Source organism: Desmodus rotundus, chromosome 6 (assembly GCF_022682495.2).
Source record: "Desmodus rotundus isolate HL8 chromosome 6, HLdesRot8A.1, whole genome shotgun sequence".
Taxonomy (NCBI): Eukaryota; Metazoa; Chordata; class Mammalia; order Chiroptera; family Phyllostomidae; genus Desmodus; species Desmodus rotundus.
This window is the reverse complement of record NC_071392.1, coordinates 50,611,498-50,629,595: the sequence shown is the minus strand read 5'-3', so window position 1 is coordinate 50,629,595 and position 18,098 is coordinate 50,611,498. Positions and strand designations below refer to the sequence as shown.

Here is an 18,098-nt window from a genome sequence, read left to right as displayed (position 1 = left end):
GCAACTGGAATTTAAACAGAAGAGCAAACTTTTGAGAAGGGATAATGAATTTGGTTTAGATTACATGAAGAACTGTATTTATTAAAGAGTTTTAACTCCCTTACACCTAAGATAATTTATATTTATTACAAAAGCAAATATATCAAGGAACACTTGGAAATACAATTAAACTTGTTTATTGAAATAACATAATCAGTGGGTAATACAGATTGTTTTCAGCATGACATAGGTGTCACACACTTCTCCTGGTAAGAGATAATAAGTAGATAGATAGGCTGAAGAAACACAATAATAGAATAATATAGAATAATTAATTTTATTACTGAGAGTCTCCGTATAGACCAGCAAACCCAACCCCATTAACAGGTGAGGAAACTAAGAACTAGAGAGGCTGGCATTCTCCACTGTACTAATTTTTAGGGCACTGACCATGTGCCAGGCACTTACTTGGTGCTGGACATACAAAAGTAAACAGAGCACAGTTACTGTACTGAAGGAGCTTCTAGCCAAGCTAGTGTGTGATAGTGTCCAGTAAGAAGGAAATTAACACACAGCCTAAATCAGTAATGTGAAAACAGCATGCGTAAGTTGCAAGGTGCACCCAATCCAGGCTTGGAAGAAGTTCTCTGAAGGTCTTGTGTGAGCCGATCTACAAAGGATGAGCAGAAATCAGGTAGACAAAGAGGTTGTAGCCAAGCAAGGCCAAGGTGAGAAAAAGCATGGGGCATTTAGTTAGCCAAATGCATGGTTGTACAGGGAAATGTTAGTCTTAGATTTTGGAGACAATAGTCTTCCTACTCCCTGTTCAATGCTATTTTTAGAATACTACCTGTCTCTGTAGGTCTTCTGACAAGTATGTGATGATTCAGCACAAGTATAAATACACTTGCTTGGAAAAAAGGAAACATACATGGCTCATGCTTACCCAGTGATAGACAAGATTCTCAAACTCTGTTTAAACTGTTCCTTTAGAGGAATATTACTTTGTATTATAGCATTTCATTTCCTTCCAAAATGTTGACATCAATTGACTCATGCCATAAACTCTTAAGGTTGAGTGGGATTTTAAGGCACCGCTCTTTCAGTAGCCTAGGGAGCATGGGGCGGGGGCAGGGAGACCAGTCAACTCCTTGATGGAGGCAATAAAGGGGTCATTATTTGCAGAGAACTTAAAAATTAATAGTAAAACAAACCAAAACTGTCCTGCTTTTTATTATCACCATGTGCCAGGAATCTGATGGTTCTCAGTAATGTCGGTAATAAAACATTCTTCTCCCTCAAGGCAAACTGCTCCCACTCTCAGCCCGGCATAAGCTGCTGCACTTCCTACACACTGCGCGGGTAGGAAGCACCGCACCCACGTAGGCTACCCAAGTCCCCGTATTCATTTCTCCAGTTCATATTACCACAGCGTCTCCATCCTATTCTCTCTTGTAAACATAGGTTGAGTAGTTAACATCATATGTACAAAAAAATATCAATGTATATCTCCAAAGATGATTCTCATCTCTCAAGTCTCAAATCTGTTTTGAACTAAGGCCACCAGTGTCTGATGTCCGATGATGTCATTCCTGCATTCTGAGGCTTACCAGGAGCAGTCCTCGCTCATCTTCTCCAGCTGGGCTGTCTGACATGTGCTTGGGGGAATAAACACCGTGGGGTCTGCAATGCCCAGCTGTATGTCGAAAAAACGTGTGGACAGTACCACACTGTAATTTTTGGTGAAGGTTTCCTGGACAGGATAACAATCCTTGACTGTATAAATGCCAATCCAGGTTTCATCTGTAAGAGGAAGGGAAGTTGACTCTTTAATATAAAAAACAGGCAAAATGCCTGTATTTTTCATTTTGGTAAATTATTCACAAAATTTACCATTTTAACCATTTTTAAGGACAGTTCAGTGGCACTAAGTACTATCACATTGTTGTGTTACCATCACCACCCTCTCCAAAACTTTTTCATCTTCCCCAATTGAAACTTTGTGCCCATTAAATGCTAACTCCCCATCCCCCCTCCTCCTAGTCCCTGGCAACTACCATTTTCTTTCTGTCTCTGTGAACTTGACTACTTGGTACTTCATATCAATGGAATTATACAGTGTTTGTCCTTTAGTAACTGGCTTATTTCACTTAGCATAATGCCCTCAAGGTTCATCCGTGTTGTAGCATGTGTCAGAATTTCCTTCTTCTTAAGGCTGAATAATATTCCATTATATGAATATACCATGTTTTGTTTATTCATCTGCTGATGGACACCTGGGTTGTTTCCACCTTCTGATGATTATGAATAATTCTGCTATAAACATAAATGTTCAAATGTCTGAGTCCTTGCTTTTAATTCTTTTGGGTATATGATCAGAAGTGGGATTGCTGGGTCATATGGTAATTCTATGCTTTTTCAGTTTTTGCGAGCTGTCATATTATTTCCCACAGCATAAAGGCCTGTGTTTTTGACACAGTCTTGGGTTAGGGTATTGGCAACAGAACAGAGAAGAGCTTCACATCTATGTATAAAAGCAGGCACTAAAAATAAAGGCAGTAAATCTGGTCACTGTGACATTAGGAAGTGATGTGAGGAAGGAAAAGGAGGCACTCAGTTCTAATGTGTGCCTTAGATAAACACCTTCCATGTCACTGGTCTGGGGAGGTGGGGTTAGGGGGATGATTAAATGTCAGAGTCAAGGCCAAGTCCATAGAGTTAATGTGGCAGAAAGGTACAGGTGGTGCTAGAAGGCTGAGGTATTTCAGATATGATGCTTAGTTCCTGGTTCTGTACAACTAGCAGAGTACATGTGGGGATGCCAGTGGGGATTAACCAATTCAATTATGCTTATAAATTTGCCTAACAACTACCGTCTTTAATTTGCTTAAATATTTTTTCCCATAATGCTTTCTGAGATGCAGCCATCTCATATTTTTTGAACACTTACATGATCTAGCTGACTTTCTGTCAGACCACTCCTGGACAGTGATCTGCTCTTGGGGCCCCCCTATGGAGTACTGGTCCTCAAAGGTGGAGTTCTGAGGAATGTCAAGAGGATCCCAGGGGTCTGTCAGTGTGATCTTGGAGCACTGCTTGGTGGCTTGTTCAATCTGAAACATCACTCCTTCTTTATAGAGCAAAATATATTCAAATAATCTGAAAGACAGAGTAAAAGAGAATAGTTCAGGACTTTACATGACAATCATCATGGATTTTATCAGCACAAAAGTCAAAAGCCTGTGATATCAATTACTCTTACAATAGAAAATAGATTGTAGGTAATCATTTGCTTATAAACACTAGACATATAAGTACAGAGCTCATAACTGAATATTCACTCACTGGACAATTACTTATCAAGCACCATATGCCAGATTCTGTGCTTAGCATACAAACATGAGGAAAACCTGACCCTGGATTAACAGATATTTGTGACCTCTTTAAACATGGACACAGGAAGATTTGATCATTGGCTTGGTTGAGTTCTCTTTATAGCACCAAGTCAAAGAATCACATATACTGAATGTATAATGACAAGAACAAGCTGATGGACCAGGCACCTCAGCCCCATTGTCTAGACTGTCAGGCATGAGTAAAGAAAGGGCTTTGGTGAGGACACACAGCAGCAATGAGAATGGACACGCTTCACATACTGGGAGGAGGCTTAGATAAGGAGGCTTAGATGAGGCTTAGATTGTCTGCAAACTCTCTGCCGCGCCACTTGCACTCTCTATTCCCAGGCTGTGCCAGGAGTCAGCAGACCACCTGTGATCATCTTACATACTCTGTTGTCAACCATATTGTGTCATTTTTAAATCTAAGCAATCTTGAGTGAAGCCCACCGAGTTTCTTTTTATACTTTAAATAATTTTTTTTATGTTTTAATTGTAGTTGACATACAATATTAGTTTCAGGTATACAACCTAGTGATTAGATATTATACAACTTATTAAGTGATCATCCTGATAAATCTCACACCCATCTGACACCATACATATATTATTGACTATATTCCCTACGCTGTACTTTACATCACCATGACTATTCTGTAACTACCAATTTGTACTTTTTCATCCATCCTCCAACTCCACTCCCATCTGGCAACCATCAAAATGTTCTCATATCTATGAGTCTGTTTCTCTTCTCCTTGTTTATTTATTTTGTTTTTCAAATTCCACATAAAGGAAATCATATGCCAATGGAGTTTCTACGTGTTTGACTGTCAATCCAAAACTCAGACCATGCTGCTGGTTGAGCAGAGCAAGGGTGCAGTCCTGACCTCAAAAAGTGAAACTTGCAGCACCTGAGGGTGGCAGAGCCTAGGGAAGTGGCTTTTCATGAGCAAGTAACTCCACTTCACAGCCTTCATGGAGGATACCTGCTCACCATCCCAAGTCTGAGCACAAAAATTATTTTTTTCAGGAAAAAGTACTATAAATGATCACTGTCTATATGGTTAAAATAGTATTAGGGCTTCTGTTTTGTACAAGCTGGCATAGAAATATGTTGGGAACCACCCTGCCTGGTTTCAGAAACTGTAATCCCCCATGGCTAAGGCTGAGTGAGAGACCTTGGGACCCTAAGCCAATAAGGAGACAAAGCTTATCTCCCTAGCAGGGGTGCCACCTCTGCCCCCTTTACTTCACCCTGCTTGGCCCCGAGTGGATGACCAGTTAGGCAATGACAGGTAAGATTCTTCAAAAGAGGGATGACCTAAGACAGGCACAGTCACAAAGGGGCCCTCAGGGAAGGACTTGGGGGGCTATAGGAAAAGGGGGTGATGGACCCTTGACCCTTGGCTTTGACATAGCCAGAGTCCTCATTCTGTCTGCAAGAAGTCTCCTAATCTCTTGGCTGCCTTACTTCCCCTGCCTAATGTAAGCCTGAAACAATGCCTTAAGCCTGAAACAATGCTGGAGGTGGGTTCGGCCTGGTGCTGGAAAGGGTGGGTTCCCCTGGGTGATCAGGCCTAAGAAAGAATGCATAAAATTCTGTGAAACCTGCTCTACTAATACCCTCAATTTAAATGATAAGGGTCCAAGCATGAAATGAGTTTGTTTCCCCAAAGTTTTATGGCCCTTTAGCTATCTGACCCTGACTCAGAATAAGCCCTCATCGTTCTTTGAATGTTATCTATTGTTTGATCCTTACTCCCTGACAATGATTGATGAGCTTTACATATATACACCCTGTACTCGTATGCAAATAAACCCAATAAAAGCCCATTGAGGAACAGGCTCCTGGTCCTTCTCCTTTGAGAGTTTGGCCACCTTTCCTCCCCAAGCAGATCATGTGTCAGTAGATTTTTTTTCATCTGTATTGAAAATGCAGTGGACGGGGGGATCTGTGGGTAAAGCACCCCCACAGAAATATGTATGTTACCTCTTTTTATATGTTTAAATATCTCTATCCTGCTTATTACAGAAAATATTTGAAGTGGCTTACAAGGGTAAAACTCAAGCACAGCCCTTTAGAAGTAAGAGTGTGTGTAGACAGAAAAGTTAGTGTTCATTTTATGCCACATTGCTCAAAAATGGAGTCAGCCTCTTATAATACACACCCAGGGTCCACATCAAACTATAAGCCCTTCGGAGGAGTTTGGGGCTGGATTTTCACTGTTTTCTCATGTCACTGTATTTGCGTTAGGTCCCTGGCACTTCAGGATCTAAACATTCATGGAAGGAATACAAAAACAGCATCAACTTCAGAGCATAGTCCATTCGTAAATGTGGCAATTTTTGTGCATATGCAAATCCTGTTCCGTGGTCCTTTTAATGACAACAGACCCTTACAAAATGCCTGTATTTTTTGCCCTCAGGGTGGTCTTTGTTATTCTTCTCTTCATCACCAGTGTCATCCTCTTGTGCTTTCTATATTTAAGGTATTTAGCCTAGACAGTCATTCCTAGCTTTTGCTGACACTCTAGTCAAGTGCTTCTCAAACTGCCATGATTGTCCCTTAGAAGATGTACAGTCATGTTGAGGAGAGGAGGTTCCTTCTTGAGAATAGTCCACAGCCCCTAAATCCACAAGATCGCAGAAGTGAGGGCCTGGGAGCCAATGAAAGGTTTTCTTAGGCTCTGCTGAGGAAGAAATGCCAATCAGCCACAAAATTAGGCAGTACAGAGCTTTATTGGGGTTTGTGCACCCGGGTGAGGTTCCCTGGTCTGCAAAGTGGGGCTGGGGAAGTCACGCCCAAGCAGGGAATATGGCGGAATTTTATGCACCAAATTCTGGTTGGCTCTCTACGTGGGGGCTAGGGATTGGTCTCCTTGAACAAAGTGGCAATCTATCATTGGTCGGTCCCTGGTTTGACGTCAGCTGTCTCTTCTGGGTTTAGTTTGGCTGCCATTTTGTCCTACCCCACCCATCCTGACAGCCAAGTTTGCATACATGACTTGGTCACACTCAGCAGAGCTTGCTCAATGAGAGATGGACACCTGACCTAGGCAGGACAATCAGTTTTGCTCCGTCAGACATGTGGAATGTAACAGAAGTTTGCCAGTCCTACAACTGTAATTGAATAACAATAAAATTTTTTTTAAAAAATAAATAAAATGCAAAAAAAAAAAAGAGGAAGTTTTGCCAGTCCATCTCATGTGACTGGATATGTAATATGTAAACACAGAAGTCGTGGGAGGCTATTTTCCAACATGTGAACTGAATAAGAGCAAAGAATGAAGGAGAGAGAAGCACGAGCAAGCTGGGATTCCAAGCTGGGGTTCAGTTCCTAGATGCATTTCTTTTCTGAGGCCCAGTGCCTAGAGATATCCTTACAAAGAAGTTATATGTTTCCTTTGTTCTAATAAACTTTTCTTTTTTCTGCTTGGAATTTTTTGTGTGACTCATAAGCAGGACTCATTTCTAATATAGTTGAGGATTCCACTGTTCCATCTAGAGTCCTGGGTAATAGCTGCCAGCACAGCTGTTCTGGGAGAGGCACAGCATGACCCACTGTAGAACCAAGAGCCGCCAATGCCAGGGCAGTCAGCTGACAGGGAAGGGAAGGTGACAGCAGGAACAGAATGGCCAGCTTTACTGTTTTCCTGAGGCCAGCTTTACCTATACCAAAAAGCACAATTTAATTTTAAAATGAGAATTCTAGAATTGAAACAATCATTACAAAATGTTAACATTTGTTAATTCTGGGTGGTCTGAACATAGGTGTTTGTTATATTGTTCTCTGTTCTTTTCTGTTTTCAAAAAAAGTTTTAATGAGTGCGTAGTCTGATATTGAGTTATGTCAAGAGTATCTTAAGTAAAACAGAAAATATTCACTTAATTAGAAACAAAATAGAACCATAAAATTTGTTTTACAAAATACTATGTGCATATAAATGTGAGTACTCTTCTGCAGTTTTGGAAAAGCAGATTTTCATGATGCTGTAGTGGCTTGTATGTTTATGTGAACATATGCACAATTAAGTTTCAGGTTCTCCATTGCCAATAGGGTACAGGGCCTGGAATCCAACAGAGCCACAAGGTCAAAATGCAGAGGTCAGCCAGGGTTGAAATGAGTCATCAGCCTGGGATGCTGTGTGAGTAATAACTGTAGACCCAAAGAACCGACCAACTTCAACAGAAACTGGATTCTGGGAGGCAAGATCAAAGCCTGGCTCTGAAGTGAACTATGCTGTCACAAACTATGCCCTTGGGGTGCAGTCAAGCAAGGTGAGGTATTGGAATGGATGTGGAGGGAAAGGCAGGCAGGCCACCCCTGGTTCAGCAACAGCATGGAAACTCCCCCTTGCTGGCCAGACACCACTGTAAATACAGTTCCAGGAGGGCCCTACCACTTACTTAACTCCCAAAAAACCTAACCATTTTTGCATTTGGGGGAAGAGGAGCTGAGTTAAATTATATATTAATGTAGAAAGTATGGATATCTTTATGATGTTGAGTCATCTTACCACCCCAAAAAATCTTTCAATTTTTTCAAATATTATTTTGTGTCTCTTTGTATATTTCAGGAGTGTTTAATTTTTTTTTCTGTATAGATTTTGTACATCTTCCTTAAATTTATTCCTAAGTTGTTTGGCTTTTGTTGTTGCTGTTACTGTTTTAAATAAAATCTTTTCCACTGTAGTTTCTAGCAGATTAGCATTTGTGTATATCAAGAATACTAATTTTTCACATTAATTTTGTATACTACTACCTTACTAAATATGTTATTATTTGAATGTTTTATTTTTTAAGTCTTTTATGTTTTCCAAATATACTGCATCCAATGGCAGAGATAGTTTCTTATCCCTTCTTTTATAACTTTTGCACCTCTAATTGTTTTATCTCTCTGATTATATTGGCCAATAAATCCAACACAATATCAAACAAAATAGAGATAATGCACATTGTCGCCTTCTTCCTGGGTTTAATTTAGTAGGGAAAAAGGCTTTGGTTCCAATATTAAGTAAACTAAGAACTGTACAAATGTTGTCATATTAAGGAAGTATCCATCAATTGCTACTGAATATTTTGTATCAGAAATGTTTGTTTAATTTTATCAACTGGATTTCTGGAGACCAGGAGATGATTATATGTTTATTTTCATGGATGTTTTTGGATTCCTTAAAATTAAATTATCCTTGCATTCCTGAACAAACTCTCACTAGATCATAATGTATTCTTTTCTATTTTTATGTGTGCTAGATTCAGAAATATATATGAGATTAGATTATTTCTACAACTTGTTAATATTAACAATATTAACAATGCCAACTAAAAATGGGAGATAAATCCTTTGGCCTGTATTTACAACAAAATGGAAAATTTATAGACTGACATTGCTGGATCAAAGGAAATTCTCATTTTATATTTTATAAGATAATACTGTTTCCCCCTCAAAAAAAAAAAAAAAAACAACGCTGTAATTTTTAACTGAATGTACAGCTTCCTTAACTTCCATCCATTACAAAAGACACTAAAAGTTTTTAAATATCTTTTATTGATTATGCTATTATAGTTGTCCCATTTTTTTCAACCCTTTATTCCCCTCCTCCCTGTACCCCCCTCCCACAATCATTCCCCCACCTTAGTTCATGTCCACGGGTCATACATATTAGGTTCTTTGGCTTCTCCATTTCCCATATTGTTTTTAACCTCCCCTTGTCTATTTTGTACCTATCATTTCTGCTTCTTATTCCCTGCACCTTTCCCCCATTCTCCCTCCTCCCCCACCCCGCTGATAATCCTCAATGTTATCTCCATTTCTGTGAATCTGTTCCTGTTCTAGTTGTTTGCTTAGTTCATTTTTGTATTTGTTTTTGTTCTTTTTAGATTCAGTTGTTGATAGTTGTTTGTTGTCATTTAACTGTTTGTATTTTTGACCATCTTTTTTTATTAGATAAGTCCCTTTAACATTTCATATCATAAGGACTTGGTGATGATGAACTCCTTGAACTTGATTTTATCTGGGAAGCACTTTATCTGCCATTCCATTCTAAATGATAGCTTTGCTGGATAGAGTAATTTTGGATGTAGGTCCTTGCCTTTCATGACTTTGAATATTTCTTTCCAGTCCCTTCCAGTCTGCAAGGTTTTTTTTGAGAAATCAGCTGATGGTCTTTCGGGAACTCCTTTGTAGGTAACTGTCTCCTTTTCTCTTGCTGCTTTTAAGATTCTCTCCTTATCTTTAATCTTGGGTAGTGTAATTATGATGTGCCTTGGTGTGTGCTTCCTTGGGTCCAACTTTTGGGGGACCCTCTGAGCTTCCTGGACTTCCTGGAGGTCTATTTCCTTTGCCAGATTAGGAAAGCTCTCCATTATGTTTTCAAATAAGTTTCCAATTCCTTGCTCTTCTCTTCTCCTTCTGGCACCCGTATGATTCAGATGTTGGAATGTTTAAAGTTGTCACGGAGGTTCCTAAGCATCTACTCATTTTTTTCAATTCTTTTTCTTCCTTCTTTTCTGGCTGAATGTTTACTTCTTCCTTCTGCTCCAAACTGTTCATTTGAGTCCTGGTTTCCTTCCCTTCACTGTTGGTTCCCTGTACATTTTCCTTTATTTCACTTTGCATAGTCTTCACATTTTCCTCCATTTTGTGACCATACTCAACCATTTCTGTGAGCATCCTGATTACCAGTGTTTTGAACTCTGCATCACATAAGTTAGCTATCTGTTCATTGCTTAGTTGTATTTTTTCTGGAGCTTTGATCTGTTCTTTCATTTGGGCCATATTTTTTTGTCTCAATGCTCCTGTTGCATAGTAAGGGGCAGAACCTTAGGTATTGGGCAGGGCAGTGCAACCCACATTGCTGTGTTGTGGGAAGAAGGGGTCAGAGAGAGAACAAGCTGCTTGTCAGCTCTTGGCCAACTTCCAGTCACTTCCTCCACTACAAACAAGCAGATTGGGCCCTTCTGGTGCTGGTTCCCAGGTGGGTGGGTTTGTGTACATTTTAGGAACCTGTTGGTCTCTCCAATGAACTCCCCTGTGAAGCTGGGAGTTACTCCTGCTGCCTCAACCCCCACTGGTCTTTTTCAGTCAGAGGTTTTGAGGCTTTATCTCTCCTTGCTGCAACTCTGGTTTATGTTATCTGTCTCATTCCCCAGTTTTTCCACCCAGTTTATCTGCAGGCAAGTGTGAGACCACCTGCTCTGCAAGCTGCCACCTCACCCACCCTGGTCCTCCAGCCACCACTTTGCTTCAAGTCCTCTCTGCCCTCTCTTCCCATCTCCACCCCTCCTACCAGTCTGGATGAATGTTTCTTCTTTAACTCCTTGGTTGCCAGACTTCCATACAGTTCAATTTTCTGGCAGTTTTCGGTATTTTTTGTTTTTAAATTTGTTGTTGTCCTTCTTTTGGTTGTGCAAGGAGGCAAAGTGTATCTACCTACCCCTCCATCTTAGCCAGAAGTCTAAAAGTTTACCTTACTATGATAAGACAAAACTTTATTATTTTTTGGCATTAATTACTTTTTTAAATTAAAAAAAATGTATTGTTATTCAGTTACAATTGTCTACATTTTATTTTTAATTTAAATTATTTATTTTATTTTTCAATTAAAGTTGACATACAATATTATATTAGTTTCAGGTGTACACCCCATTATATAACTTAGTGATCATCCCAATAATTCCTGTACTCATTTGACACCATACATACTTATTAGAATATTATTTACTATATTCTCTATGCTGTACTTTACTTTCCCATGACTGTTCTGTAACAACCAATCATATGTCTTAATCCCTTCACCTTTTTCACTGTCCTACCAACACCCTCCCATCTGGCAACCATCAAAATGTTTTCTGTATCTATGAATCTGTTTCTATTCTGCTTGTTTATTTTGTTTTTTAGATTCAATTTTTGGAAGATATGTATTTATTGCCATTTTATTATTCATATTCACATTTTAAATCTTTTTCCTCTTCTTCTTCTTAAAGAAGACCCTTTTAAATTTAATGTAATTCTGGTTTGGTGATGATAAACTCCTTTAGCTTTTCTTATCTGGAAAGGTCTTTATCTGTGCTTTGACTCTAAATGATAGCTTTGCTGGGTGGAGTAATATTGATTGTTGGTCTTTGCTTTTCATCATTTTGAACATTTCTTGCCAATCCCTCTGGCCTGCAAAGTTTTTGTTAAGAAATCAGCTGACAGTGTCATGAGAGCTCCCTAGTAGAAAAGTGATTTTCTATCTGCTTTTCTCTTGCTGCTTTTAAGGTTCTCTCTTTGCATTTAACCTTTTGAATTTTAATTATGATATGCCTTGATGTGGGCCTTTTGGGGTTTATCTTGTTTGGGACTCTGTGCTTCCTGGACTTGCATGTCTATCTCCTTCACCAGATTAGGGTATTTTTCCATCATTATTTTTTCACATAGGTTTTCAGTTCCTTGCTCTCTCTGTTCTCTTTCTGCACCTCCATGGTGCAAATGTTGGTGTCCTTGATGTCCTAGAAGCTCCTTACACTAACCTCATTTGTTTGGATTCTTTTTTCTTTCTGCTGTTCTAGTGGGTCTTTTTTGCTTCCTTACATTACAAGTCACTGATATGATTATTGGCTTCATCTACTCCTCATTGATTAATTACTCTTCATTTCAGCTCTGGTGGTGAGGTTCAGTTGGTTGGAGCATCATCCCATAAACCAAAAGGTAACACATTTGATTCCCAGTCAGGGCACATGCCTAGGTTGCAGGTCTGGTCTGAGGTCAGGGCACATTTGAGAGGCAATCAATTGCAGTTTCGTGCATCAATGTTTCTCTCCCTCTTTTTTTTCCTTCTTTTCCCTCTCTATAAACACAAAATCAATAAGCATGTCCTCAGGTGAGGATTTAAAAAATTATTCATTTCAGTTAATATATCCTTCATTTCTGATTCTTTTTTATGGTTTCCATGCCCTTTTTATGCTGTTGTTATCCTCACTAAGTTCATTGAGCAGTGTTTTGAACTCCACATCTAGTAGATTGCTTGTGCATGTTTTTCTGGAGTTTTGTTCTATTCTTTTATTTGGGACATGTTTGTCTTTCTGGAATTCTGTTCTATTCTTTCATTTGGGACATGTTTCTTTGTCTCCTCATTTTGGCAGCCTCCCTGTGTTTGTTTCTATGTATCGGGTAGAGCTGCTATAACTCCCTGGCTTGGTAGAGTGGCCTTATGTGGTAGGTGTTCTGGAGGGTCCAGGGGCACAGCCTCCCTGATCACCCAAGCTGGCTGCTCCAGGTGTACCCCACCCCTATGGATTGTGTACACTCTACTGTTGTATTTGAGCCTAGATTGCTGTTGACACATCGATGGGAGAGATTTACCCCCAGGCCAATTGGCTGCAAGAACTGGCTGCAACAACTATGGAGGATCAGCTGTGCAGGGGAACACCCCCCAGAGAATAGGACTTACATAAACAGGGCTCTGGGCCATGCTGAGTCCACCCCATGTCACTATAGAGGTGGTTGGGTAGTGATATACCAATGTGGTCTAAAGCTGTCCATTGGGTGCACTGGCACTGGGGCCTCCCAGGAGGTGCAGGCCAAGGTCAGCTGCTGCCTGTTTTACCCAGGGCCACCTGGCATGAGCTACAAAGCAGTCTGCAGATGGCTATAGCTTGTGCTGGTTTGGGAGGTGCCCAGGTGAGGCCAAGATGCGAAACAAGGCTGGCTGCTGCTAGGGCCAGGCCTAGGGCCACTTAGCAAGAGGTATGGGACATCCTGAGGCCAGATGGTGCTTGTTTTGGAGATTTTAGGATAGTATGAAGCATGAGCCAAGATATGCCATTGATATAGAAAAGCCACTGGAACAGCTTGGATGAGCCAGCCAGTTGGGTATAGCAGGGTTTCAGGTAATCACCAGGGTGGGACAAAGAGTGTGAGCCAGATGGATGGGTACTTATATATGATGCCTGCCTGCTAGCATGGTGGGTGGGGTCTCAGAAAAGGAACAATGGCCTCTGGCAGCATTTCTGTTTGACTGAAAGCTTACCCCCCAACTCTCAACCTGATGTCAGCCAGTTCAGTTTTTCCCTCCCCACATGTCCTTGGTGCCTTTTGAGCTACTGCCCCAGCACTGGAGCTCAGAGGGAGTGAGTCTGTCTGTGTTTGTGCATGGGCCCTTTAAGAGGAACTACCTGGAATTCCAGAAGCCCTCTGTCTCACTGAGGCACAATCTGCACTAGTTTTTACAGCCCAAAGTTATGGGGACTTCTATTTCTGGCACTGGAAACCTAGGCTAAGGGGCTTGGTGTGGGGCTGGGTCTCCTCACTCCTCAGGGGGGCACCTCTGCAGCTGAGATATCCCTTCCAATTTTTATCTGCCACACATGGGTGTGGGACCAGCCAGTTCCATGTCTCCATCCCTCCTACCAGTCTTGAAGTAGCTTCTTCTTTAAATCCCTAGTAGGACTTCCATTTGACTAGATTTCTGGTGGTTCTGAATGATTGTTGTTCTGTACTCTAGATGTAATTTTGCTGTGGTTGTGGGAGGATGTAAGTACCACATTTATCTACACCTCCATTTTGACCAGAAGTCAGAGAGAAAACTTTTATGTGTAGTTTTCCTACTTCAGGATAAGGTTTATAATGTGAAAGGCACTGTAAAGAAGCTTAGGTCAAAGAATCAAGGTCCCCAGTCAACCACTGATGAGCTGTACAATCACAGTTTTAATCTACTTATCATATGTAAAGACAGACTAAAATTTTGAAGGTCATAGCATTATTATACAGATGATTTGAGATAATGGTTATAAAATTGTTATATAAATGCAAGGATGTATAGCTTTGTAGGAAAGCCTGGTTATAATAGTATTTACTATAATGAGTTAATGTTTAACAAAGAAACTACTCCCTTAACTTGTGTACTTAACATTTGATGTAGGATGTAACAAAGAAGGGTTAACTCATCCAGGTGAGATGGAGAGGTAAAGAGAGAACATTTCTGAGTGCTTTAGTGGATCCTTTTGTAGAAGACCAGCAGGCATTCCCACCTCTTCTCCCTTGCTGGCTTCTCAATATAGAGGCTGAGAAAGTATGTTCATGCACTCATTTTCTTAGTCTCCTTTGGAGTTAGGGGTATACATCGTTCTGGCACTGGAAACCTAAAGGAAACATGATCACATGTGGGGAGAGGAAATCCTCTGGAAATTTCTCTTCTCTCAAAAGAAAAGGAGAATAAAGATGTGGCACATGTATACAATAGAATACTATTCGGCCATAAAAAAGATGAAATATTGTTATTTATGATAACAAGGATGGATCTTGTTAAGTGAAATATAAAGGGACAGACATAAAGGGATAAGAACTGTATAATTCTATTCATATGTGGGATACAAAACAGAAAGCAACAAAAGAACAATAAAAATGGACAAACTCATAGAATGGCGAAAGGAAGTAGGGGGAGGCCAAAAAGGGTAACAGGTTGACAGTCAAATACATGGTGATTAAAGGAGACTAGACTTTGAATGGTGAACACACAATGGACTGTACAGATGTATTATGAAATTGTACATCTGAACATTAAATAATATTATTAACCAATGTCACCTTAATAAATTGAATTTAAAAAATTAAATTTTAAAAAATTCAGTGCAAAAATAAAAAGAAACAAAAACAGGAGAGTCTCTGTCCTATTCCTCTTCCTTAATGTCTTGTCTCTGAACATAGTTGGGTAAGGACATGTGCTTGGAGTGGCAGCAGCCACCGTTAAACAATGAGGCAACAAGCGAGTATACCATCTTGCAACTAAGAGCCAATATTCTAAGAAGGTCAGAGTAGATGAATGGAGAAGAACCTTGGGCCCTGATGAAACCAAAAATCCTCATAGTTTAAACCTCTAATAGTCAGATTTGCTGCAGCTGAAACACCTGAAATGAAATAAGTAAAAACCACTGCTTTACAAGGTATTACCTAAAGAGTTTTTTATAACAAGTTTACAAGTCTATGAGAGTCTTCACTTCCAGAATGGTCAGGGCCCAAGAATTTGGCTAATGTTAGAATCCAAAACACCAGAATCTAAGCTGGGCACAGAAGACCCTGAACAGCTACTGCCTTTATGGCCAAGAGGCATTTGTTTTTCTGACCTGAATTAGTATAGTCAGAAAACAAAATAAAACCAAAAAAGCAAACAACCAAAAAAAGGAAAATAGTCTAAAGACTGGAAAATTCAGCTGACTGACATATTATTAAGTTTTTTTCTCCTTTTTTTAACAGATGAGAAAATATGAGGATCAGAGCATAACTTAATAGCAAATAATTGTGCCAAGATTTAACCAAAGATCTGATCTCCAACCAGCCTCATTCTAATGCATTAACACCATGCTCCCTCCCTCCTTCCACAAGGGGAAAGAATGATTCTTCCTATCCATGTAAAATTTCTTGACTACCCAACGTATATTAAATTATAGAAAAGAGAATGAACAAATATTATATTATGATTACAAAAGGACTTTGGCTTTTATAAAAGAAATTGGACAAAGTTTGGATTTGTTTAATATGCAACATAATAGATTAGTAATGCATGCCGGCTCTCTGACTCTTAGCAGGAAGAATTGAGCTGCGGCCACTTGCCACTCTGGTGTAAAACAAGACGGAGTTACACCCTGCAGTGATTATGAGACATAAAAGAAAAACGTTATTTTGAAATTGTTGTGTTAGACACAAACTCATTGTGCAGGCTGATGCCAACCAAATACAACTAAAGGAAAGTTAAATTACTTGAGAATGCAGCCCAAGGAAAAATAAAATCAAAGTGCGATTATGTGTGCAATTTAAGAAGCTGTAAGGTGATGGATCTGTACTACTTGGATTCTAGTTCAAAAGAGGAAAACAGTGCTCAAGAAATTGAAAAAAAATTTTCCCCCAAAATGTATCTGGATGAATATTGGCAACATGTAGGCATATATTCTTTCATCTGATGAAACATAATAAAAAACTTCTCATGATACAACAGCTCAATATAACTTTTTTTCCACTAACACTAAAAGAAACAGCCTCAGTAATATTGATATATCCCTGGTGCCATGGTACATAATGATTTCTAGAACTTCATGTCAAGGGGTATTAAGCAGGTTGGGAGGGTACAAGAACAGTCATGTTTATAGAGCCAGCACTATGCTTTTCAGTAGAAATATATCAGTTCCCTCCTTGTTGAATTACAACCACACGTACATACACCCTTCCAGCTAACAATTAATGAACCTAAAATATAAATGTTATTTTTTCACATTCACTGGGACTTGGGATAATGCTGCATTTATGTAGTATTTAATGCTACATAAAAGGAATAACGTGTGACCACAAGAATAGCTTTCTAGTGAAAAACATGATTATCAAAATAGAAAATGCAGAAGAGTCAGTGTACTGGCTACAGGAAACAAAAAACAGCAGCAGTGAATTAGAGGCATACCACAGCTAAGAGAAAAACAAAGTGATGAAAGGTTAATGAAAAGATAAGAAATTTGGGGGACAGATGTAAGAAAACCAATACATGTAAGTAGAGAAATATTGCAAGGAACAAAGAGAGAAGACAGAGTATAAAACCTCCAGAAATAGTAGATAAAATTTCCCTACAGCCATACATAACCTGGAAATACTAATTAATAAAGTTCAAGGATAATGGAAACAACTTACAAAAACTTGGGCAGAAAAAAAATGATTAACACTAAACCAAAATTACTGTAGAATTAGAGTTCTCTTCAGATCTCTAAATGCCATAAAAATTTTTAAGCAAAAATATTATTTTTACCTAATGAATTGTGTACTCCCCAAATCATCATTATCTAAGACAGCAGTAAGTAGATATTCTCAGACATTCAAAGTCTCTGAAAGTATCCTGTCTGAACAAAATTAATTGAATATGTTTTCTAGTTAACTGAAACATGAATCAAAACAAAGAATTCGGGTAGATAAGAATATTAGTATGAAAGAAATTACAGTGACAAATAAAATGTGTAAAATAACAAATTGTTTCTTTTTCAATATTAGACCTTGTGGTAAAGTTACTTACACATTTGTACAAACACACACATTAGATAAATTTAACTGTTTTAACTGGTGAAGAAGTTGACCTTTTAGAGGTTTGAACTGCATAATAGAACAGGAACCATCCAAACACTTTACGTTCTTTTCAACATACCTAGTGGTATAAAAATAAATACTTGTCCTCTACCAAAACCACCACCACCACCACAGCAAATCTGTATCCTGGCATCAGAAAAGCAGATTCCCAAGCTTCATTCTCTAACTCCTTAAAAACAACTGACCCCTCATAAGAGTGGCCCCTCTGGGGACCCATGGGTAAGACAGACAACACCTGGAGCTGGACTAGGAGAAGAAACATTGTCCAAAATATAGAGTGTGTGACAAACAGAGGGCTCAATTCAAAGAAAGAGGACTCCCACATCCAGAGGAAACATATGAACCTCACCAGAACACAGCACCTGTGTTGTGTTCATGATGTGGTATTTCAATGGATATTAAATCTGGGGTAGATTCTCTCCTCAGCATCCTTTGCTCCCAGGAGTGTGGGCTGATAGATTTGTCCACTGGTCCATTGTCCTGTTTCTCCTGAAATTAGAGCCTCCACCCTCTTGTGCTTTCTCCACATTTGCTGCATTGGCCTCTCCACTTCCTCCAGAGCCTCTCTGAGAAGAGTTCTCCTGGGGCAGCTACCTTCTGTTTGGAGGTCATTTGTCCTGAGA

The 18,098-nt window shown here is 39.5% G+C and overlaps 1 protein-coding gene across 3 annotated transcripts in view; it reads right to left on the bottom strand.

The window, feature by feature from the left end:
- EPDR1 (ependymin related 1) overlaps positions 1 to 18,098 on the bottom strand; it is a 33,110-nt gene that overhangs the window by 2,397 nt on the left and 12,615 nt on the right. For all 3 annotated transcript variants that reach the window (XR_006655131.3, XR_006655133.3, XM_045193375.3), the window contains exons 2-3: positions 2,930 to 3,138; positions 1,590 to 1,782 (exon numbers count right to left, since the gene is read on the bottom strand). Coding sequence is in view for 1 of the 3 variants with exons in the window: in XM_045193375.3 (XP_045049310.2) it covers positions 1,590 to 1,782; positions 2,930 to 3,138 (402 nt within the window). In the remaining 2 variants the exon portion in view is untranslated. The remainder of the gene's footprint in view (positions 1 to 1,589; positions 1,783 to 2,929; positions 3,139 to 18,098) is intronic.